We start from the raw sequence: 24,697 nt of genomic DNA on the forward strand, positions 1-24,697 counted from the left end.
TTTGCCTTTGTCCACAGTGCGCAACATTATCAAGAAGTTTGCAACCCATGGCACTGTAGCTAATCTCCCTGGTCGTGGACGGATGAGGAAAATTGATGAAAGATTGCAACGCAGAATAGTCCGGATGGTGGATAAGCAGCCCCAAACATGTTCCAAAGACATTCAAGCTGTCCTGCAGGCTCAGGGAGCATCAGTGTCAGCGCGAACTATCCGTCGACATTTAAATGAAATGAAACGCTATGGCAGGAGACCCAGGAGGACCCCACTGCTGACACAGAGACATAAAAAAGCAAGACTACAGTTTGCCAAAATGTACTTGAGTAAGCCAAAAGCCTTCTGGGAAAACGTCTTGTGGACAGATGAGACCAAGATAGAGCTTTTCGGTAAAGCACATCATTCTACTGTTTACCGAAAACGGAATGAGGCCTACAAAGAACAAAACACAGTACCTACGGTAAAATATGGTGGAGGTTCAATGATGTTTTGGGGTTGTTTTGCTGCCTCTGGCACTGGGTGCCTTGACTGTGTGCAAGGCATCATGAAATCTGAGGATTACCAAAGGATTTTGGGTCGCACTGTAGGGCCCAGTGTCAGAAAGCTGGGTTTGCGTCCAAGATCCTGGGTCTTCCAGCAGGACAATGACCCCAAACATACGTCAAAAAGCACTCAGAAATGGATGGCAAAGAAGCGCTGGAGAGTTCTGAAGTGGCCAGCAATGAGCCCAGATCTAAATCCCATTGAACACCTGTGGAGAGATCTTAAAATTGCTGTTGGGAAAAGGTGTCCTTCCAATAAGAGAGACCTGGAGCTGTTTGCAAAGGAAGAGTGGTCCAAAATTCCGGGTGAGAGGTGTCAGAAGCTTATTGATGGTTATAGGAAGCGACTGATTTCAGTTATGTTTTCCAAAGGGTGTGCAACCAAATATTAAGTTAAGGGTGCCAATACTTTTGTCCAGCCCATTTTTGGGGTTTTGTGTGACATTATGTCATATTTGCTTTTCTGCCTCTGTTTTATATTTGTTCCAATACATACAAAGGGAATAAACATGTGTATAGCAAAACATGTGTTAATGCAATACCTTTTTTGTGTGAAATACTTGATTTTCAGGAAAAATATCAAGGGTGCCAACAATTTCGGCCATGACTGTATATATATATATATATATATATATATATATATATATATATACACATACAGTCATGGCCGAAATTGTTGGCACCCTTGATATTTCTCCAGGAAATCATGTATTTCTCACGAAACGTATTGCATTAACACATGTTTTGCTATACACATGTTTATTCCCTTTGTGTGTATTGGGACAAAACAAAAAAAGGGAGGAAAGAAAGCAAATTCGACATAATGTCACACAAACCTCCAAAAATGGGCTGGACAAAAGTATTGGCACCCTTTCACAACTGCGGATAAATAAGAATGTTACAAGCATGTGATGCTCCTGTAAACTCACCTGGGGCAAGTAACAGGTGTGGGCAATATAGAAATCACACCTGAAAGCAGATAAAAAGGAGAGACGTTCACTTAACCTTTGCATTGTGTGTCTGTCTGTGCCACACTAAGCATGGACAACAGAAAGAGGAGACGAGAACTGTCTGAGGACCTGAGAACCAAAATTGTGGCAAAATATCAACAATCTCAAGGTTACAAGTCCATCTCCAGAGAACTAGATTTGCCTTTGTCCACAGTGCGCAACATTATCAAGAAGTTTGCAACCCATGGCACTGTAGCTAATCTCCCTGGTCGTGGACGGATGAGGAAAATTGATGAAAGATTGCAACGCAGAATAGTCCGGATGGTGGATAAGCAGCCCCAAACATGTTCCAAAGACATTCAAGCTGTCCTGCAGGCTCAGGGAGCATCAGTGTCAGCGCGAACTATCCGTCGACATTTAAATGAAATGAAACGCTATGGCAGGAGACCCAGGAGGACCCCACTGCTGACACAGAGACATAAAAAAGCAAGACTACAGTTTGCCAAAATGTACTTGAGTAAGCCAAAAGCCTTCTGGGAAAACGTCTTGTGGACAGATGAGACCAAGATAGAGCTTTTCGGTAAAGCACATCATTCTACTGTTTACCGAAAACGGAATGAGGCCTACAAAGAACAAAACACAGTACCTACGGTAAAATATGGTGGAGGTTCAATGATGTTTTGGGGTTGTTTTGCTGCCTCTGGCACTGGGTGCCTTGACTGTGTGCAAGGCATCATGAAATCTGAGGATTACCAAAGGATTTTGGGTCGCACTGTAGGGCCCAGTGTCAGAAAGCTGGGTTTGCGTCCAAGATCCTGGGTCTTCCAGCAGGACAATGACCCCAAACATACGTCAAAAAGCACTCAGAAATGGATGGCAAAGAAGCGCTGGAGAGTTCTGAAGTGGCCAGCAATGAGCCCAGATCTAAATCCCATTGAACACCTGTGGAGAGATCTTAAAATTGCTGTTGGGAAAAGGTGTCCTTCCAATAAGAGAGACCTGGAGCTGTTTGCAAAGGAAGAGTGGTCCAAAATTCCGGGTGAGAGGTGTCAGAAGCTTATTGATGGTTATAGGAAGCGACTGATTTCAGTTATGTTTTCCAAAGGGTGTGCAACCAAATATTAAGTTAAGGGTGCCAATACTTTTGTCCAGCCCATTTTTGGGGTTTTGTGTGACATTATGTCATATTTGCTTTTCTGCCTCTGTTTTATATTTGTTCCAATACATACAAAGGGAATAAACATGTGTATAGCAAAACATGTGTTAATGCAATACCTTTTTTGTGTGAAATACTTGATTTTCAGGAAAAATATCAAGGGTGCCAACAATTTCGGCCATGACTGTATATACATACACACATACAAACACACACGCATACACATACAGACACCCTGTTCCAAATTATTATGCAAATTCTATTTAGGTGTCACAATGATTAAATATTTTGGCATTGTGTCTCAGGGCTCTTTTGATCACTGAAAACAATCTTGGACACCTGTGATAATTAGATTGGCCGGTGAGCCCAATTTAAGGAAAAACTACTAAAGGAGGGTGTACATTATTAAGCAGAGCACCATTTTCAAGCAATATGGGGAAGAAAAAGGATCTCTCTACTGCCGAAAAGAGTGAAATAGTTCAATGCCTTGGACGAGGTATGAAAAAATTAGATATTTCACGAAAACGTCAGCGTGATCATCGCACTATTAAGAGATTTGTGGCTGATTCAGAGCACAGACGGGTTCGTGCAGATAAAGGCACATTGAGGAAGATTTCTGCCAGATCCATGCATCGGATCAAGAGAGCAGCTGCTAAAATACCATTACATAGCAGCAAACAGATATTTGAAGCTGCTGGTGCCTCTGGAGTCCCACGGACATCAAGGTGTAGAGTTCCCCAGAGTCTTGCAACTGTGCATAAACCTTCTATTCGGCTACCAATAACCAATGCTCACAAGCAGAAACGGCTGCATTGGGCAGAAAAATACATGAAGACTAATTTTCAAACAGTCCTGTTCACTGATGAGTGCCATGCAACCCTGGATGGTCCAGATGGATGAAGTAGTGGATGGTTGGTGGATGGCCACCCTGTTCCAACAAGGCTGCGACGTCAGCAAGGCGGTGGTGGAGTCATGTTTTGGGCCGGAATCATGGGAACAGAGCTGGTTGGCCCCTTTAGGGTCCCCGAAGGTGTAAAGATGACCTCTGCAAAGTATGTGGAGTTTATGACTGACCACTTTCTTCCCTGGTACAGAAGGAAGAACTATGCTTTCCATAATAAAATCATCTTCATGCATGACAATGCACCATCTCATGCTGCAAAGAATACCTCTGCATCAATGGCTGCTATGGGGATAAAAGGAGAGAATGTCATGGTGTGGCCTCCATCCTCCCCTGACCTCAATCCTATTGAGAACCTTTGGAGCATCCTCAAGCAAAAGATCTATGAGGGTGGGAGGCAGTTTACATCCAAACAGCAGCTCTGGGAGGCTATTCTGACATCTTGCAAACAAATGCAAGCAGAAACTGTCCAAAAACTCACAAGTTCAATGGATGCAAGACTTGTGAAGCTGCTATCAAATAAGGGGTCCTATGTTAAAATGTAACGTGACCTGTTAAAATGTTTAAAAAGTTAAAATGTTGTTAAAAGTTTGATTGAAATAGCTTTTGATTTCAGTAAATATGCTGCAAACACAACAAATGACAATTTTCAGTTCTTTACAACCTATAAAGTGTTTTGAAACTTACTGTGCGTAATAATTTGGAACAGTGCATTGTAAGTTTTTTATGTTTAAAAAAAATACTGTTATCATTAGGAGGTTTGTTCAATAAAATTTGAATTGTACTCTTAATAGTTGATAACATGAGAATTATGCTGACTGTTATTTACATCAATTATTTAGGTAAATGAGAAAAATATGTTTTGCATAATAATTTGGAACACGGTATACATATACACACACACATATATATATATATATATATATATATATATATATATATATATATACACACACATACACATATATACACACACACACACACACATACATACATACACATACACATATATTTGTCAACACAGGGCTCTGGGCTGTGATTGGACACAGCTGATCAGCAGGTCTCAACCATGAAGCATTGGCTGAAAACTGTTAAAATCCTGTGAATATGAGGATTTTAGTGAGGATAGCCTGGTAAACATAGGGGAAATGTCTAAAATTCCATTTGCTTGCTGGAAATTGTAAATATGAAATATTTATATACAATACTTTATATTTAAAAAATAAATATAAAATAGTAGCAGAGAAATCTGAATGTGTAAGAACTCTATGCTATTCCAGGCTCACTGTTTTGCACAGTGCAGTAATTCATTGTTAGAAACTTACAGGTGAGGAGAGCACAGGGATGACATGACCATCTTTAGATACAGTGACAAGAAAAGCATGTGATCCCCTTGCTATTGACTGGCTTTCTGCAGTAATTCGCCATAAAATGTGATGTCAACCTCATTCAAGTCACAACAATAGACAAACACAATGTACTTAAGCAGATGGCACTCAAACAATTCTAATTTCTGGTGTCTATTGAACACACCCATTAACCATTCCCAGTGCTAGAAGAAAAAGTAAGTGAACCCTTGGGGTTAATAGCTGGTCGAACCTCTTTTGGCAGCAATGATTTCAAGCAAGCGCTTTTGGTTGCTCTGGACCAGACCTGCACTATGTTCAGGAGTAATTTTTGACAATTCCTCTTTACAAAACTGCATCAGCTCAGACACATTTGTAGGATGTCTGGTGTGAATGGCTCTCTTGAGGTCATTCCACGACATCTCTATGGGATTAAGGTCTGGGCAACTCCAAAAAGGCACATTTGTTTTTTCTGAAGCCAGTCTGTGGTAGATTTACTTTGATGCTTAGGGTCATTGTCCTACTGAATCACCTCGACTTTAATTAAGCGTCCGCTGCCAGACAGCCACCCTGACATTATCCCGTAGATTATTTTGGTAACCTTGCAAAATCATTTTCTACTCGATGAGGACAGGTGGCCCAGGCCTTGAGGCAGCAAAGCAAGCCTAAATCATGATGTTTCCTCCACCATACTTCACCATTGGGATGGTGCTTTGCTGTTGGCAAGCTGTGCCCTTTTTGTGCCATACATAGTGCTGAGTACTCTTCCCAAACAATTCAGCTTTTGTTTCATCAGTCGACAAAGCATTTTCCCAGTAGTGTTGCAGTTTGCCAAGGTGCCCTTCAGCAAACTTCAGGAATGCAGCAACATTTCTTTTGAAGAGCAGGGGTTTCCTAAATAGTGTTCTGTCATGGACATGCCTGTTCAAAAGGCTTACGTATAGGGTACTCAAGAACAAGAATGTTTGCCACTTCAAGTGAGGTCTTCAAGCCTTTAGTTGTTACCTGTGGTTTCTTCTTTACACCACTGAGGATACTGCATTGCGCCTTGATAGTTACTTTTGCTGGATGGCCACTTCTAGGAAGTTTAACCACAATACTAAATGGTCTCCTTTCATAGGCAATTTGTCTAACTGTTGATGGATGGATGCCTGAACACTTGGAGATTAATTGGACTCCAAGTAATTAGTCTATGGGTTCACTTACTTTTTTTCCCAGCACTGTGAATGTTTAATAGGTGTCTTCAATAAAGACAAGGAAATTAGATTGCTTGCGTCTTATTAGCTTAAGCAAATTGGGCACAATTCACGAAGCAGTATCTTACCACATTCAAGTATGTGGTACGTTACCGCACAGCATTTAAAAAAAAAAAAAAAAAAAAAAATTTGAATTCACTAAAACACAATACAAAACACGGCATAAGTTATTTTATCAAGTCGTGCGGTATTTTAGTAGTGAAAACCATGCGTTAATGTTTCAGCTGTCAGCGGGTTTCCCCACTGACAGCTAAATGTAAAAGAAAGAATTTCTGGCAATTAAAAAAATTTAAAAAAATGCATGGGGTCCCCCTCTCCATCCATACCAAGCCCTTCAGGTCTGGTATGGGTTTTTAGGGGAACCACCCACACCAACATTTTTTTTTAAATGGCGTAGGGCCCCCCTCAAAATCCATACCAGACCCTTATCTGTGCATGCAGCCCGGAAGGTCAGGCCACATGCCCTCAACATGGGGGGGGTGCTTTGGTTCTTAAATATGTAAAGGGCGGGGCCACCCGGTGACATCATGTGTGCAACCTTGTCCCCTCGTGACGTTATTGACCCAGCACGCCTCGGTTGCTAACCTCACAAGGCGCGAGAGTCACACGTGTGATGTTACCGAGTGGCCCTGCCCTTTATATATTTAAGAACTATCAAGCCAGTGGAGCAGTCAGACAGCGGGACCCAGCGTCAGGAGCAGAGCCTTTTTTTTTCCCAGGGCGGCAGCAGGCATCGTGATTGACAGATCTACTTTGGGGACATTTTTATATTTTTCTTCTTTTAATAAAGGACTAAAGGTTTCTTTTTTGTGAATGGGTAGTGGTACCATTCACATAGGGAGGTACCGGGATCTGGGGGCCCCCTTGCTATTCGGATAAGTCCCCTGCCCGCAGACCCCCACAACCACTGGCTAGGGTTGTGGGGAAGAGGCCCTTGTCCCCATCCCCAAAGCACCCCCGCATTTCGAGGGCATGTGGCCTGGTATGGCTCAGGAGGGAGGGGGGCCTTTTCTGACCTGGTGAGGGGTTCCCCTCAATCCCATACCAGACCTGAAGAGCTTGGTATGGATGGAGAGAGGGACCCCAAGCCGGTTCTAAAAATATTTTTTTAATTGCCGACAATTCTTTCTTTTACATTCAGCTGTCAGTGGGGGGTTGTTAAGGACTCAGCGGCCACACATTCCTTAACAACCCATGACAGTACTGACAGATACCAATACATACCGCATGCCTGGACCATTACTTAATTACCGCATGCATTTAATTATTTCCTTTTGTGAATTGACTTTAAGACTTTTTTATGCAATATTTACCAAGTTTTTTTGCAATTTTTGGTAAATACTGCATACTAGCAATAGTGAATTGACATTTTCAATTTTCATTGATATGTGGTCATGTGGTCATGTGATTGACTTAACTCATGCAATAAGCTTTAGTGAATTGTGCCCATTGTGTTTATCTATTGCTGTGACTTAGATGAGGATCACATCACATTTTATGGCAAATTACTAAAGAAAAGGTAATTCAAAGAGGTTCACATACTTTTTTTTGCTACTGTATCTGGGGTCCTCTGCATACCACTGAGAAAATATTTTGGCATCAACTGTAACTTCCAAAAACACTCACATGATTAGAATGATTAACATGAGAAATCCTTTTCTTCTGGCTAGGGAGTGGTGCTGTCAAATGTTGTCCAGATTTCTCTGCATCATCTTCATTCAGCTGGAAAAAAAAAAATACATAGATTTGTGTTAATATAACATGCACCTAGGTTTGTGTGTGATACATTTGAAAAGAAGAAAGAGGGAAATGGGTTCCACTGAGGAGGGTGTAAAAACATTCCATATATAACATTCCACCTGTGCTACTAAACCCTTCTGGTAATGGACCAATCACTCAAAGAAATTAATTGCCTTTTTTGATTTCTAAAGTGGACCCTGGAATCAATAACCTAGGTATCGAGAACTACTTTCTGCCAAAATGGTGATATCAGGTGGCAACCTCACCATATAGATAGAGATAGGAGCCCCATCTTCCACGTACCTTCAGCACGTGTTGGGAATGGAAGGGTAACTGAGTCATATTGAACGGGATCTTATACCATAGGGAAACAAACTTTTCCAGAAAGTACATGGACATTGAGAGATTGTCTGTAAAAATTAATATTTTTGCAGTCATTCACAGAGAATAAAGGAAAGAAGGGTTTGCTTTTGAAGTACTCTCCCTTAATATGCTGTATATCGGAGAACTGGTATCTTGGGAGAGAAACTTCTCTAGGGGAATACAGTCAAAAGCTAAATGGGCATCTGTTCGAGATCTATGAAGAAAGCCTGCTAGTTGAGTTGTGAGGAGCCCAGTGGTGACAATAGGAGAAATCCAAGGGAAAATGAGCCAAGGCCCGCAAGCTGGTATAGCTGGGGTGAAAATGACGCAGTTGAGGCCAGTCTTTTTGGGACAAGTTTGCTACTGTGGTGGTTTGTATTCACGATCCAAAGGAGGAGATTATGAAAGGTGGTGTCAAAAGGGCCTGGTCTACAAAACATTCCACGTGGTAACAGAAACTGGCCAAAGAGAAAGGAGGGGTGGAACCAAAAGAGAAGAGAGGAAGAGGGAGGGATGAAAAGAAGGGGGTATCCAGGGTAGAGCTCCTGTTCAAGTTGGACTACCCTCTAACCCAATCTATGGTGAAACCAATCAGACAATTAAATAAAGTCACCTTATGATAAAGTTCAAAGTCAGGGAGGCCTAGGACCCCCTGCTGCTTTAAGGTTGTGAGAACTGCCATTTTCAGACAGGGGCATCAGGATCCCCAGATGAAGTTGAGAATCCATGCAGGAAGTTGAGAGAAAAAAAAAAACCTTTAGGCAGAATAATAGGAATCATGTTAAAGGATAAGTTTACCTTTTAAAAAAAAATGATAAATGCACATCTTTTTACAGGCAAAAAAATGTGCGTTTATTGTTGTATGTATTAGGAGCCTGTAAAGCATTGCACCCGCAATCAGCGGGTACAATCTCAGGCTCCTGCAGACTGTCAGTGTAGCTGTATGCCTGTATCTCACTGAATGACAAGAAGCTCAATAGACTATGAGAGCACCACCAGTGCCTTCGCAGCTCTTTGAGAACTACAAGCAATCAGCTGATGGAACTTGTAGGCATTCATTCACAGAACTCTGTAAATTAAATGACACAGCAATGAGGGCGGAGCCCTGCACAGCCGTGCTCTTTTCAATATGCGACAGCAGGTGCATGGGGGAATCAGGGGGAGGCTGCAGGAGTGGGAAAAAAAACAAAAAATGGGTGGAACATGTAACATGTTCCCAAAGGTGAACTTATCCTTTAAGCATATAAAGGAAAGGCAGAAGGAAATCCAGTTTCAGCATATTAATGTGCCCATTATCTTTTGATATGTCTATGAAGATTCTGTAGTAATTGAGATAATAAAGAGCCGAAAGGTCAGAGGGAATTATGCATCTAAATGTAAGTGATGAAATCACTCTATGATTTTAGGCTGCTTTCACACTGTTCCATTTTTCTTCCGCTTTTGCGTTAAAAAAAGCAAAAGAAAAACGTGTCACCATGTATTCCGTAGGATATCGTCACACGGATCAGTTGCGGGTCCAGTGCATTTTTCAAAGTCCTGCTAGCTGCATTTTTGGTGCGATAAAAGAAATTGCATCTCCCAATTGCAATCAAAGAAAAATGCGGCAAAAACATGTTAAAACGTACCTACGTTGCGTTTTTGGTACAATGTTTAACTCACATGTCCTTTAAAAAACGCACCACAAAACAGATCTGTGTGAAAATAGCCTTAAAGGGAAACTGCTGTTGAAGTTGAGCTCTTAACAATGGACAGAGATTGATAATCCCACCAGGGACACAAACAGGGACACCCACTACCCACCAGGGACTGCAAACCACCAGGGACCCAAGGCTACTATCTGACCAGGGATCGCAAGCCCACCATCCCACCAGGGATCGCTACTATCCCACCAGAGATTGCTACCATCCCACCAGGTATCGCAAGCCCACCATCCCACCAGGGACCCACTACCCACCAGGGACCCAAACTACCAGGGACCCTTGGCTACTATCCCACCAGGGATCGCAAGTCCACCATCCCACCAGGGATCGCTATTATCCCACCAGGGATCGCAAGCCCACCACCCCACCAGGGATCGTTAACCCACCACCCCACCTGGGATCGCAAGCCCACCACCCCACCTGGGATCGCAAGCCCACCACCCCGCCCTCCGGCGCGATGTCCCTCCGGCGACTCGTGGTTACCACGACCCCTGAAGCCACTGCCTCTCCTACCAGCCGCGGCAGACCACGGAGGACCACGAACCCCGGAGGGCCGAGGATCGTCGCGGTGACGCCCCGCTCCGGGCCCCACAGATTGAAGGAAGCAGCAACCACCCCCACTGAGAGGGTAAGCCGCCATTGGCCCTGACTGGGTAAACCACCGCTGCCACATCTGCTCTCCACCGTGCTCCACTCAACCGTGCCCCTGCCACTGCCCAGCCCTGAGCCCCGCTCTATCCGACGGGGCACCAACGCCTAGCCCATTCCGGACCTCGGCCCACACCACCGCCAGACGCCGGCCTACACCATCTCCAGCCGCAGGGCCTCTAGCACCTCTTGACGCCGGGCCTTCAGCACCCCTGACACCGGGCCCTCAGCACCCCCCGACACCGGGCCTTCAGCACCTCCTGTCGCCGAACCCTCTGCACCTCCTAACACTGGGTCTTCAGCTACTCCTGATGCTGGGCCCTCAACACCTCCCGACGCCGGGCCCTCAACACCTCCCGACGCCGAGCCCTCAACGCCTCCTGACGCCGGGCATACAATACCTCCAATCACCGTGTCCCACGGCTCGTCCAGTCGCCACACCACTGTACCCACCGACGCCGTGCCACAACACCCACGGACGCCGGCCTACAGCACCCACAGACTGCAACCAGCCAGCTGCAGCCCCAGCCGCCCACCACTCCCACTCCCCTCCTACGATTGGACACCGATGAACTCAGACATGGCATAACGGACTCTCCCCATCCTCACGTCCTGACTAAAATCTCCCTCCTCTCCAACCCGACCAGCACTCTGCTCCCAAACTTGCCTCCCTCCATCCCCCTACTCCCCCAAAACAGCTCTACATTGCACCCTCACTTCTTCCTTCCCCCCTCTACGGCTCTCACCACCTCCTCCTGATACTCCACTCCCCCGCCGACCTACAAGCCACCACCAACAGACCCACACGCTCCTGCACATCCCGTTCCCATGCCACCTTCCTCACCCTCCTCCTCCTAACCGCCGGAGACATCTCCCCGAACCCTGGCCCCCCCTTCTCCCCACTCCCCCTCTCAGCACCCCCCTATTCCCACAAGCCACCGCAACCCCCCTTAACCTTGTATCTGTCCCCCTCCTCCCCGCATCCACCCCTCCTCTCTCGGCTGCACTCCTGAACGCCCGCTCGTTTTGTAACAAGCTCACCACCATCCACGACCTCTTTGTCTCCCACTCCCTTAACATCCTAGCGGTCACTGAAACCTGGATCCAAGCCACTGACTCCACCTCCCCTGCAGCCCTCTCCTATGGAGGCCTCATCTTCTCCTATGGAGGCCTCATCTGGACCCACTCACCCAGACCGAGCGGCCGCAGAGGCAGTAGGGTCGGTATGCTCCTGACACCGCTGAGCACCTTCCAGGTCCTCCCTAACCCCCCCTCCCTATCCTTCTCCTCCTTCGAGGCCCACTGCATCCGGCTCTTCTCTCCCACTCCCCTGAGGTTTGCGGTAATCTATCGGCCTCCTGGTTCCGCATCCCCCTTGACGACTTTGCCGCCTGGCTTCCCTTCTTCCTCTCCTCTGAGCTACCGACCATCATCCTAGGTGACTTCAATATCCCCATCAATGCCAACAACCCGGCTACTTCCCAACTCCTCCTCCTAACCTCCTCCTTCGCGCTCACACAGCACACACAGTCCTCCACCCACACCAATGGAAACACCCTGGACCTGGTTTCTCCCACCTCTGCACCCCCCACGACTTCACTAACACCCCCTTCCCCCTCTCTGACCACCACCTCATCACATTCTCCATCTCCCCCTCCCTTAACTCCCCCCCCCAAAGCGTCTAACCATCACCCGCAACCTCCGCAATCTGAATTCGACCCATCTCCACCCGGCAGCTGACCGTCTGTATGACAGTATCCTCCCTCTGTCATGCCCTGACCTGGCCACTACTGCGTACAACGACTCACTGTCGGCTGCCCTCGACTCCCTGGCACCCCTAACCACGCGTAACACCAGACCCCAACCGCTTCAACCCTGGCAAAACGACCGTACAAAGTCTCAAACGACGCAGTCGTACGCTGGAGCGCTTATGGCGCAAAACCAGATCCCCTCGGGCGTTCTCCCTCTACAAAGCCGCCTTCCTCACCTACACCACCTCCCTCCACGCCGCCAAGCAAGCCTATTTCGTAACCCTTATCAACACCCTCTCCACCTGTCCTCGTCGGCTCCTCTCCACTTTCAAATCCCTGCTCTCTCCCCCCCACCTCCACTCAGCACCTCACTCACCGCCCACGAGATTGCCAATCATTTCCAAAACAAGATTGACGCAATCCATAAGGACATTGTCAACTCACAATCTACCTCTCCACCCAGCCTCCCGCCCCTCCTACAACCCCTCTACCCTCCCCTCCTCCAACCTCATAGCCGCACTACCCCCCGCACACTATCACCTCCCCAACACTCCGCTCCTTCAGCCCAACTACCCATGAGGAGGACTCTAAGGTCTTCACTGAAGCCCGCCTCACCACCTGCCCCCTGGACCCTATCCCCTCACAGCTCCTCCAGTCACCCCCCCCCCCCCCATCATTCGCTCCCTCACCCACATCTTCAATCTCTCCCTCTCCACTGGCACTTTCCCCTCGCCTCTAAAGCACGCGCACATCACCCCCATACTCAAAAAACCCTCCCTTGCCCCACTGACCTTAACAACCTTAGACCCATCTCCCTGCTGCCATTCACTTTCAAGCTCCTTGAGCGCCTGGCCTACAATCGCCTAAGCGCCCACCTCACTGATAACAACCTCCTTGACCCTCTACAGTCTGGCTTCCGTCCCCTGCACTCCACTGAAACCGCCCTACTTAAAATCACCAACGACCTACTAACCAAAAAAGCTAATGGCCACTATTTTGTCCTCCTGCTCCTTGACCTCTCCGCGGCCTTCGACACTGTCGACCACCCTCTCCTCCTTACTAAACTGCACTCCCTTGGCATCAGGGACGCTGCTCTCTCCTGGTTCTCCTCCTACCTTTCCCAACGCTCCTTCAGCGAAACCTATAACACTGCCACCTCCCCCTCTCTGTCCCCCAAGGCTCTGTCCTCGGACCCCTCCTCTTCTCCATCTACACCTCCTCCCTTGACAAACTAATACACTATGAAACAAAGAACAAAAAAGTGAGCGCTTCAAAATGGACAAGCAGCTGAAACACACAGGACAACCAAAAATCCCCACATGAATATAAAATATAAAGTGCAGCGCTATAATTGTGACATAAATTAAGAGAAAGGGATATGGATAAAAATAAAGTAAAAAAATGGATCAAAATAAAAGAAAATAAGTCCCAATGTAGAAAAGTCCCAGTAAAGGTGACTTCAGGCGGCCGTACACACTGACCACAGGTGCATGCAATATGGCAGAGATGGAGTTCAGGACGTAGTCATCATGGACACAAGAAGGGTAGATGCAATCCCTGGATCAGTGAAGATCCTCAGACCAAAGCAGCACAGGATCCACTAGACAGCAAGGAAGAAAACACAGCTCCACCTGAGAAAACCACCACTCCTCCACTGCACATCAACGATATCTAGGAGGAGATACTCCCCACAAGGAATCAAGAGAAAATGCCCATGGTGAAGTACAGTAAAAATGGTTTAATGGTATAAAACAGGATGCATCCAATAAAATGGCAACAAATTGGCACACAGCTAGCAAAACATGAAGGCTAGCAACAAAGCAAACAGGACTAACCGTCCTGTCAGATGTAATGGCCGCCGGAGCTCCACAATGCTCCGACGGCGTGGCGTCAAGGCGTGCGCAGGTTCATCCTTACACGTTACGTGCCGAGCACATCCTCAGAGAAAAGAATACACTCCCACGGCTTCAATTACCACCTCTATGCCGACGACACTCAAATTTACCTCTCCACCCCCCACCTCACCCCCTCACTCTCCGCCCGCATCGCCCACCTCCTGAACGACATATCAGACTGGATGTCACTCCATTTCCTCAAACTTAACCTGTCCAAAACAGAACTCCTGGTCTTCCCCCCCCCCATCCTCTCCATCACTACTAACAACGCCACCATCACTCCTACCCCACATGCCAAAGTCCTGGGTGTCACCCTGGACCTACACCTCTCCTTCCTACCCCACGTCGAATTGCTATCAAGATCATGCAGGCTCCACCTCCGCAACATCTCCAAGATACGTACATTCCTCACCCCAGACACTACTAAACAACTCGTACACTCCCTCATCATCTCACACCTGGACTATTGCAACTCCCTTCTCACTGGCTTACCCAAACGAACGCTATCCCCACTCCAGTCGATCCTGAACTCAGCGGCGAGACTCATCCACCTCACCAAACAGCTCCACATCCCCTGCCAATCCCTTCACTGGCTCCCGATTGCCCAGCGCATCAAATTCAAACTGCTAACCCTGACCTACAAAGCCATTCACAACGCCGACCCAAACTACATTACCAACCTGATGCCCAAATACTACCCTACCCGTGCCCTTTGCTCCTCACAGGACCTCCTGCTCTCTAGCTCCCTGGTCGCCTCCTCCCACACCTGATTGCAGGATTTCTCCAGGACTTCCCCCATCCTCTGGAATTCCCTACCCCAATCCATCAGACTGCCACCTACCCTCATCACCTTCAGGTGCAACCTGAAGACCCACCTCTTCAGGGAAGCCTACCCCACCCTCACCTAACAGCTGACCTCCTCCACTCCTCCCACCACTTCATTCCCCACAGCCATTTCCTCCTGTACCACTTTCCCCTCCCTCCTAGATTGTAAGCTCGAAAGAGCAGGGCCCTCGAACCCGTCGTGTATTGTATTGTTTCTGTCTTGTCTCATGTTCTGTCCCCCTTGCTATTGTACAGCGCTGAGCAAACCCTTTGGTGCCATATAAATACTGTATAATAATAATAAGTATTTCAGATTTAGGGGCAATCATTTTACAGTTACTAAGATTGCTGAAAAGCTCAAATTCTAGTAGGACATTGGATTAGCTGATAGAGGCTTGGGTGAGAAACAAAAGAAGATAGTCAGCGAAAGGGGCCAACTTGAGTGAGCTATCTACAACTGTGACACCCTTGATGGACTCATCAGTTATGAGGGCTACAGCCAGGTGTTCTATGACAAGAACACATAGCAGAGGAGAAAGGGGGCAGCCCTGTTAGGTTCCATTATGTATAGTGAAGGGTTGTGATGTTCGACGCTGTTGGATCTTATTCTAGCCAACAGGTTGTGGTTCTATACTAAGGCAGGGAATCGGCAACCAGTAAATCGCAGATGACTGGTAGGCCATGCCCCAGGCTGACGGCCCACCATCTGAGAGCATCCCAAAGCATTAAAATGGTGCAGTCTGAAACAGAGGGACTATTTGTATAGTCGTGACAATAGATAAGCCGATACCTACTACGTAGTGCCAGCTGTGTCAAGCAGAGTGATACCAACGGCACTCCACCACTTACCCCTGCAAGCAGCATACAGAGCGGCACCAGTAGTAGCTACGACACAGAAAGAAAAGTACATCAAGTCACAATCTTAAAAGAGAAGTATACCTTTTAACAAAAAAAATAATAAATGACCATTTTTTTGCAGATAAAAAAAATGTGCATTTATTATTTTTGTTTCTGAAGCCTCTAAAGCATTGCACCAGCAACCAACAGATCTCTGGTGCCATGCAGGTCTCCTGCAGACCTGTTAGTGTATTTGTGTAACTGTACATCTTGATACTTACTGACAGAAAGACTCAATGAACTACCACGGCGCTCCAGTTTACTGCAAAGGCTGTCAGAACTTGTAGTGTTCTCTTTCACAGAAAGCTGTGAGTGATGCGTCTAGGCATGACAGTGTTTTTTAAAAATTGTGACAGCTAGTGGAGGGACGGGGGCAGGGAGATCCCCCTCCAGCTGTCACAACGGGAAGGAGTGGGGGCCGGCCCATTCATAACATGTTACACTGTGTTACGAAAGGTGAACTTATCCTTTAAACAATTCAATGGGAATAACAGCAGCTTGTACAATATATATGTAAAGCGCTGCGTAAATTGACGGCGCTATAGAGTTACCTGTAAAAATTAAATAAAATAAATGGACATAATAGCACTTATAACAGGGATAACAACTATTAGGCTGCTTTCACACTGATGTAGTACACCCCTCACATTTTTTGTAAAATATTTTATTCTATCTTTTCATGTGACAACACTGAAGAAATGACACTTTGCTACAATGTAAAGTAGTGATTGTGCAGCTTGTATAAGTGTAAATTTGCTGTCCCCTCAAAATAACGCAACACAGCCATTAATGTCTAAACTGCTGGCAACAAAAGTAAGTGCACCCCTAAGTGAAAATGTCCAAATTGAGCCCAATTAGCCATTTTCCCTCCCTGGTGTCATGTGACTGGTTAGTGTTACAAGGTCTCAGGTGTGATTGGGGAGCAGGTGTGTTAAACTTGGTGTTATCGCTCTCACTCTCTCATACTGGTCACTGGAAGTTCAACATGGCACCTCATGGCAAAGAACTCTCTGAGGATCTGAAAAAAAAAAATTGTTGCTCTACATAAAGATGGCCTAGGCTATAAAAAGATTGCCAAAACCCTGAAACTGAGATGCAGCACGGTGGCCAAGACCATACAGTGGTTTAACAAAACAGGACGTTAAAAAAAAAAAAAACCACAAAGTTGAGCTGTGTTTTTATCTCCCCCCCCCCCCCCATCCACACCCCTTTTAGCTGCAGTAGCCAAGGGGGTACACATGTCTTGGCTGCAGATGCTGTTATATTCCCTGTCATGCTTGGTGGGTGCAACACATGCCAAGCATGATCCATTCACATAAATGAGGCTGAAAACTTTAGGAAGAGTAGGAGTCAGGTGGTCTCTGCGTCAATAAACCATTAAACTCTTGTGAGCAGTTTGTAATAAAAATTGTGTTAAAAATATAAAGTGAAAGTGATTCTGAACCTATCTGAACCTATTTAAACCACTAAGCAACTTATTCACTCCCTTGTTATATCTCGCCTTGACTATTGTAACTCCCTCCTCATTGGCCTACCTAATCACAGGCTATCCCCTCTTCAGTCTATCATGAATGCTGCTGCCAGACTCATCCACCTTACTAACCGTTCTGTATCTGCCACCCCTCTCTGCCAATCCCTCCACTGTCTTCCCGTTGCCCAACGGATAAAATTCAAAACATTAACAACAACATATAAAGCCATTTATAACTCTGCCCCAAATTACATCACCGATCTTGTCTCCAAATATCACCCAAACCGTACTCTCCGCTCCTCGCAAGACCTCCTACTCTCTAGCTCCCTTGTCTCCTCCTCCCATGCTCATCTCCAGGACTTCTCCAGAGCTTCCCCCATCCTCTGGAACTCTCTACCCCAATTTATCAGACTATCGCCTACTCTGCTCACTTTTAGGCAATCTCTGAAAACCTCTCTCTTCAGGGAAGCCTATCCTGCCCTCAGCTAATAATGGAATCTTCTACTCTTCCTACCAGTCCATCCCCACAGTTACTACCTTTTGTACCACTAGCCCCCCCATCCTAGACTGTAAGCTCCAAGGAGCAGCGCCCTCCTATCCCTCATGTATTGAACTGCATTGTTGCTGTATTGTCTCCCGTTACATTGTAAAGCACTGAACAAACTGTTGGCGCTATATAAATCCTGTATAATAATAATAATAATTTGGAAGCAGCTCACAAACTACACACACTCATATTAACGTGCTACAAACCTAAATTTGAAACACCATGCCACGCTTCCATCTACAACATTTCCATCATAATCATCCTGTGATTAAACTTATAATACTATACAAACTGAATATACATAAACAATGTGCTTTCAAAAAAAATGTCCCTTCAATTCACATAGTCCTTCAAAAAATCATCTTGTGAAGCATCTGTGAATATTCCATCCAAACATTCAAATCTTCTCCCAAAATTTGTGCACCATCACCAATACACACGCCTGGGGCACACCGGAAGAAGCGCTCTCCGAAGCTGATTGGCTGAGGGGCCAGAGAGGCAAACAGAAAGCTGGGGTGGGCGGTGACGGAGCGTTGACACTAAGGGATGGAAGCTGGTGATGGACAGTGTGAGAGATGTTATAACGGCCTCTAGGTGGTACTGCAACGCAGGAGGACTCAGTGGTCCCGCTCTGGACAGTTAGATTACAGAGACCCCCAGAGGAAGTGTGGCTGCAGAGGAGGCTGGTGTCCAGAGGAGAGATCCTTGTTCCAGGCTGGCTGACAGATCCACCTAAAGGGGCTCCCTACAGAGTGATATCACATTCCTTTTGCGCTTGATGAAGCGCCACATCCACCTGGAGTCTTAAATATATTATTTCATTACACATTATTATTATATTTCTTTATTACGTAATATATTGGAGTTATTAATTTTGCATTTCTAGCTCTGCACTATTTTATTAACCAATACACCCGATGTGCTCTCACCTGGAGCTTTTGACCTCACATACACAATGTTTGGTCAAATATCGCTTGTGTCCCTTTAAATGGACTAAGTAGAGGTGTATCCTGAAGTATCTTATCTCCTTCTGAGTCAATTGTAGGCCATCTCCTGCTTCACATTCCACCGCTCAGCATAAATATCAAAATAGGCCCCCACCCCCACATATTTGTACATACAAACGTAAAAAAGCACACGCTGGAGCGCCTACGCATGAAACTGTCAACCTATAGAAAATATAGGGTACTGAAGTTCCTTGCCATTTCACAAGGTTTAACAAGTTGGATATCTATTTACTTGCTGCAACCTCATCCTTTATATTTTACAAAAAAATAGGGTAATTTGTTGCTTTTGTGTGCCCTAAAATTAACTTTATTTTAGTATTATAGAATTTTTTACTAAAATTTTGCGGTAAACTCATGTGACATAAAAAATTGGAACTACCACTATTCTATTCTCTAGGGTCTCTGTTTCAGAAAACAATGTTTTGGGGTTCTATGTAAATCTTCAGGCCTAAAATGATTTTTTAAACGTGTGCAAAAAAAACAAAAACAAAAAAAACAGCAGCAAAAAAGCAAAAACGGATCTGGCAGCCAAAGGGATAAAGTATAAGCCCTGGCCCACCCTTTCTAGAGAAGCAGCTAATTGTTGTTCAACACACTGCAAGGTCTCTACCCTCCTGCTAGTCCCCGGGGGGGGGGGGGGGGTTCTGAAGAGAGGGCAGGAAGGTGAGGAGATAAACAGTGCAATGTTAAAAATATTAATATATGTGAATTTTACGGTATCCCTTGAACAATTCAGTACAATAAGGCTATAAATACAATAAAGATACACTTTTCCCCAAAAAGTGTAAAAACTGTGAATATAAATATGCTAATACCAATATTCCCAAAAGTATATAACACACAAATATATTAAAAGAAAAAAAAATTCAAAATGTAACAGTCCAAAAATAGATAAGAAATAAAATTAAATAAATAAAGTTATAAAAAGTCACTTTGTGCCAACTTCAATCATCAATCTTCATATTTAGCCTTTCAATGGCTCAAAGAAACCTCAACATAAAAAGAAAAATCACAGTGCATTATCTTAAATAAAATATAAATGAAACAGATGTGATAAACGCAAACAACCCTGCCTGATCACAAATAGTGAAAAAAGTGAAAGTGTCAAAATAGTGCCAGTGAATCAATCCAGTGAAAAATATGCATCCAAAAACAACATGTGAAACACTGTGTCCACTTCTATAGTGTAAGGAGTGAATACCCTTACCAAAAATATGTAAATAATATGCCGTTACACCTTCCAGCGAGGGTATTATCACAAATTCTGCTTCAACCAAAGGATCATCACAGCCTCATGGATCAGATCAAGATGTCATCCAGATATAGCAGCTTTCAAGTATAACCATGAATCTCCACCAATCCACCGATGCCCACCATATATAGAATAAATCATAGCGTAAACCCGCATATACAATTTAAAATACTTTATTGAATATGCTTACATCATGATTCCTCTTTAACCATTTGCCGCCCGCCCTATGGCCGAATGGCGAGCGGCAAATGTCATAAGCGTTCCGCCATATGGCGTCCTCCCGCACATGTGCAGATTGCGCTCCTGCAGAGCGGGGCAATCTGTCACCGGCCGTGTACCTCGGACACGGCCGATGACAGATCTGAGTATCGGCCCCGTTGCCGGTACCATGTGACCTGTTGTGACCAATCACAGCAGGTCACATGACAGTTGTATACAATGGATGGCTTCATTCATGCCATCCATTGTATACTAGTGTCTAGCTGTGAATGGTCACAGCTAATCACATGCACATGTCATGTGATTAGCTGTGGCCAAATCACAGCTAAGCACAAAAAAAAAAAAAAAAAAAAAAAAAAAACCCTGAATGAATCGATGTCATTCAGGTAAATGCTTGCTTATAGCAAAGTAATTCTTTGCTATAAGCAAATTGTGTAAAAAAAATAAATAAATAAATAATAATAATATTGATCGATTCCCCAAAGTAGTACAATGTTACTATGGTAACATTGTACTACTTTGGTCATAGTGAAATATGAAAAACAAATCTTAAAAAAAAAAAGAAAAAAAATGTAATAAAAAAAAAATATTTTTTTTTTTCATACTGTCACCAGTCAGTGTCCCTGATCACCGCCATGCCAGTTATATGATGACGCTGTACTGCACTGGTGACAATATGTAAAAAAAAAAAAAAAAAAAAAAAAAATAGTGAAACTAATATTTTTTAATTTTTTCATTTTCCGAAAAATGACAAAAAAAATACAACTTCAAAAAACTCGCCATGCCTCTTATGAAGTACGTCGGACTGTCTACTTTGCAAAAAGGGGTCATTTGGGGGATATCTGTACTGTTCTGACATTCTTGGACCTCAAGAAATTAGATTGGCTGTCAGTACTTCAGGATTGATCAATATTCAGATCTATACCATAGTTTGTGAACTCTATAACTTTCCTACAAACTAAAAAATACATCCTAATTTGGGTTATTTTCACCAAAGACATGTAGCAGAATACATCTCGGCCTAAATTTATGAAGAACAACTATTTATTTGCAAACTTTTATAACAGAAACAATTTTTGTTTTTTTTTGTTAATTTAGCAAAAAATAAAAACCCCAGTGGTGATAAAATACCACCAAAAGAAAGCTCTAGTTGTGTGAAGAAAATGATAAAATTTTAGTTTGGGTACAATGTTGTATGACCGCGCAATTGTCATTCAAAGTGTGAGAGCGCTGAAACCTGAAAACTGGCCTGGGCAGGAAGGTGTAAAATTGCCCGGTATTGAATTGGTTAAAATAGCCTTTAATCAGAATATCCAAACCTCTCAGAGTTCCCTGGTTCCTCCACATGGACTTCTATGAGGTTTTACCAGATTCTAAAATGGCCGCCGGATCACTTTCAGTTCCTCTATGCGTCTGACATCACTTCCCTTGACATGTTTCATCACCTGACTTAATCATAAGAGATCCTTAAAAATATTATCCGTTTAAGTTGCCATAAAGCTTCTTTTGTTTTTAAAAGCCCCAGACATTCCTAAAATCACCTCAGATTTAAAATACGGTTTTGGTTAAAAAAAAAGGGCTTTTTTAGCAGGAAAAGTAGATCGTCATGTAGATTTAGTCCCTGAAAAAGTAGTTTTTTTGTTTTTTTTAAAAAGGGGGAGGGGCTCTGACGTTACGACGCTTGATGGTTCCACATGGACACCAGCTGGCAGTTTTAGGTTTTTCACCATAAGAAAAGATCTGGGAGGACACATTTTGTGAACAAAGCAGTTTGATATACAGAGTATATGTGAGTGCATTACTTTTATTAATAAAATGGTTTTTAAAGGATAATACACTAGGATTTGATTCATTCCTCTATATTAACCACTGTGGATAGGAAGATTATCATTTGAGTGGAGAAGGACCCCAAAACAGCAGGATACCATCCCATCCATACACTGGCCCATTTAAAGGGACATAAGCGTTATGACCTTAACAGTTTGGTCATATACTTGAGGTGAGAGCACAACCGGTGGGGGAGCTATGTCCATGCAAGTTTTTTGCACAAAATATTTTATTTCAGAAGCACGGGTTATTATATTTTAAAGTGAACTATGCAAGTCTGAAGAAATCCTATATATGGACTCTTTTTGATAATTATATGGACACTGTTATTGTAAATTGACATTGGTTTATTTTTTAATTCATCTTTTCATATTTCATATCAAGCGCGACAGATTGGCTTGTCAGTACTTCAGGATTGATCAATTTTCAGATATATCCCATAGTTTGTGAACTCTATAATTTTCTTACAGACTAAATGATAAATACTGATTTGAGTTATTTTCACCAAAGAAATGTAGCAGAACACATCTTGGCCTAAATTTATGAAGAACAATTATTTATTTGCAAACTTTATAACTGAAACAAAGAAACGTGGAGGTTTTTTTAAAAATTTTTGGTCTTTTTTTGTTCATTTAGCAAAAAATAAAAACCCCAGTGGTGATTAAATACCACCAAAAGAAAGCACTAGTTGTGTGAACAAAACGATAAAATTTTACTTTGGGTACAGTGTCATGACTGTACAATTGTCATTCAAAGTGTGAGAGCGCTGAAACCTGAAAATTGGCCTGGACAGGAAGGGGGTAAAAAAAAAAAAAAATCTAAAAAAAATTATTTATCTTGAAAAAAATCTGTCTTGAAATAACCAACACCAGATATGGGTGGGAAGTAGGCCTGCCATCCTGGAAGATTTCCCAGAAATACCATTACCGTTAAGTGTAACTGGTACTTTTCTCTAGTCATCTTCCAGGACAGCACACCTGAGATAAGCAAGGAACTCAGGCCTACCTTAGGGCGGGACCACTGCCTGTAATACTTTCCTGCCCAACGCCAGGTCCTAAGGTTGACAACAACTCTACCCTGTAGTGTCTCACGAAGGTGTCCTGGCTTGTCCATCTGGCTGCTCGGAAGATCTGCTCAATCGATGCTCTGGCCCTCTCTGCCCAAGGGGTCGCTAGTGCTCTAGTAAAGTGAGTCCTCAGGTGTGAGGAAACTGAAACCCCCGATTGCGCATAAGCTAAGGAGATGGCTTGTTTGGCGCTATTAATGGCTTAGATGCCTACTGTCCATTCATTGGGACATTAAACAAAATCAGAAGGTGACTCGGCTTCCTGAAGTCACTTACTCTATTCAAATATGTCCGTAAACACCGTGTGACATCACTGAAAACTCTTCTCCCCCTCATTCCTAGGGTTTTGACAGAAAGATGGTAGGACAATCTCCTGTGTCCTATGAAACCTTGAGGCCACTTTGGGTAAATAAAGAGGGTCCTGTCTAAGTACTACCCCATCCTCTAATAACACCAGGAAGGGTTCCTTGATATATAGGCTCTAAAAGGTCACCTATCCTTCTTGCCGTTGTGATGGCTAAAAGGAAGGCTAGCTTAAAAGATACCTCACCCTCTCCCTGGCCCCCAGAAACCTCTTAACCAGGGGCTCGGATAACGAGCCAAAAAGATTGACAGGGACACCACATGCGCCTTCAGGGTGCCTACTGCTATACCTTTATCCACCCCTGCATGGAGAAAGTCTAGGATCACCGGAACCGTGGAAAGGGAAAGACCTTTGTTCTGACACCAACTGGAAAACACACCCCACACCTTGGCATATATTTTTCTAGTGACTGGTTTCCTACTGAGGAGAAGAGTGTCAATCACTCTCTCAGAACACCCCCTCTTACTAAGCATCTCCCTTTCAAGAGCCAAGCCATTAACCGAAAAAATTCCGGATTGGAGTGCAGAGTTGGCTCCTGTAAGAGAAGATCCCTCCTGACTGGGAAACGCTGTGGTGGAGCCACAGCCTATCTCTTCAAGGTGGCGAACCAGGCTCTTCTTGGCCTGCACGGGGCCAGCAATATCAGTCCGCAGTCAGATCGGCCCAGCTTCTGAAGTGTCCGTGGAATCAATGGCAGAGGAGGAAATGCATATGGCAGCTCGAAATCCCATTCCTGTGTTAACGCGTCAATGCCTTCGGATCCCTGCTCTCGAGACAGGGAGAAATGCCATCTCACCTTCCTGTTTTTCCTGCAGGCAAAAAGGTCCATCTCCAAGCTGCCAAAAACCTGACTTATCTGAAAAAAGACCTCGGGATTGAGTTCCTACTCTCCCTGGTGAACTGTCAGCTGAGAAAATCTTCTTTCATGTTGACCAACCCCTTTATGTGGACTGCTGACACCAAAAGAACTCTGCTCTCTG

The 24,697-nt window shown here is 44.5% G+C and overlaps 1 protein-coding gene across 4 annotated transcripts in view; it reads right to left on the bottom strand.

Moving 5' to 3' along the window:
* Positions 1-24,697, bottom strand: part of REXO1 (RNA exonuclease 1 homolog) — a 140,064-nt gene that overhangs the window by 94,227 nt on the left and 21,140 nt on the right. For all 4 annotated transcript variants that reach the window (XR_016314201.1, XR_016314202.1, XM_089687455.1 and 1 more), the window contains exon 3: positions 7,772-7,867. Coding sequence is in view for 2 of the 4 variants with exons in the window: in XM_089687455.1 (XP_089543581.1) it covers positions 7,772-7,867 (96 nt within the window). In the remaining 2 variants the exon portion in view is untranslated. The remainder of the gene's footprint in view (positions 1-7,771; positions 7,868-24,697) is intronic.

The sequence above is a fragment of the Staurois parvus genome, unplaced genomic scaffold, assembly GCF_062004578.1.
Source record: "Staurois parvus isolate SC_StPar_1 unplaced genomic scaffold, SC_StPar_1.0 ptg000425l, whole genome shotgun sequence".
Lineage (NCBI taxonomy): Eukaryota > Metazoa > Chordata > Amphibia > Anura > Ranidae > Staurois > Staurois parvus.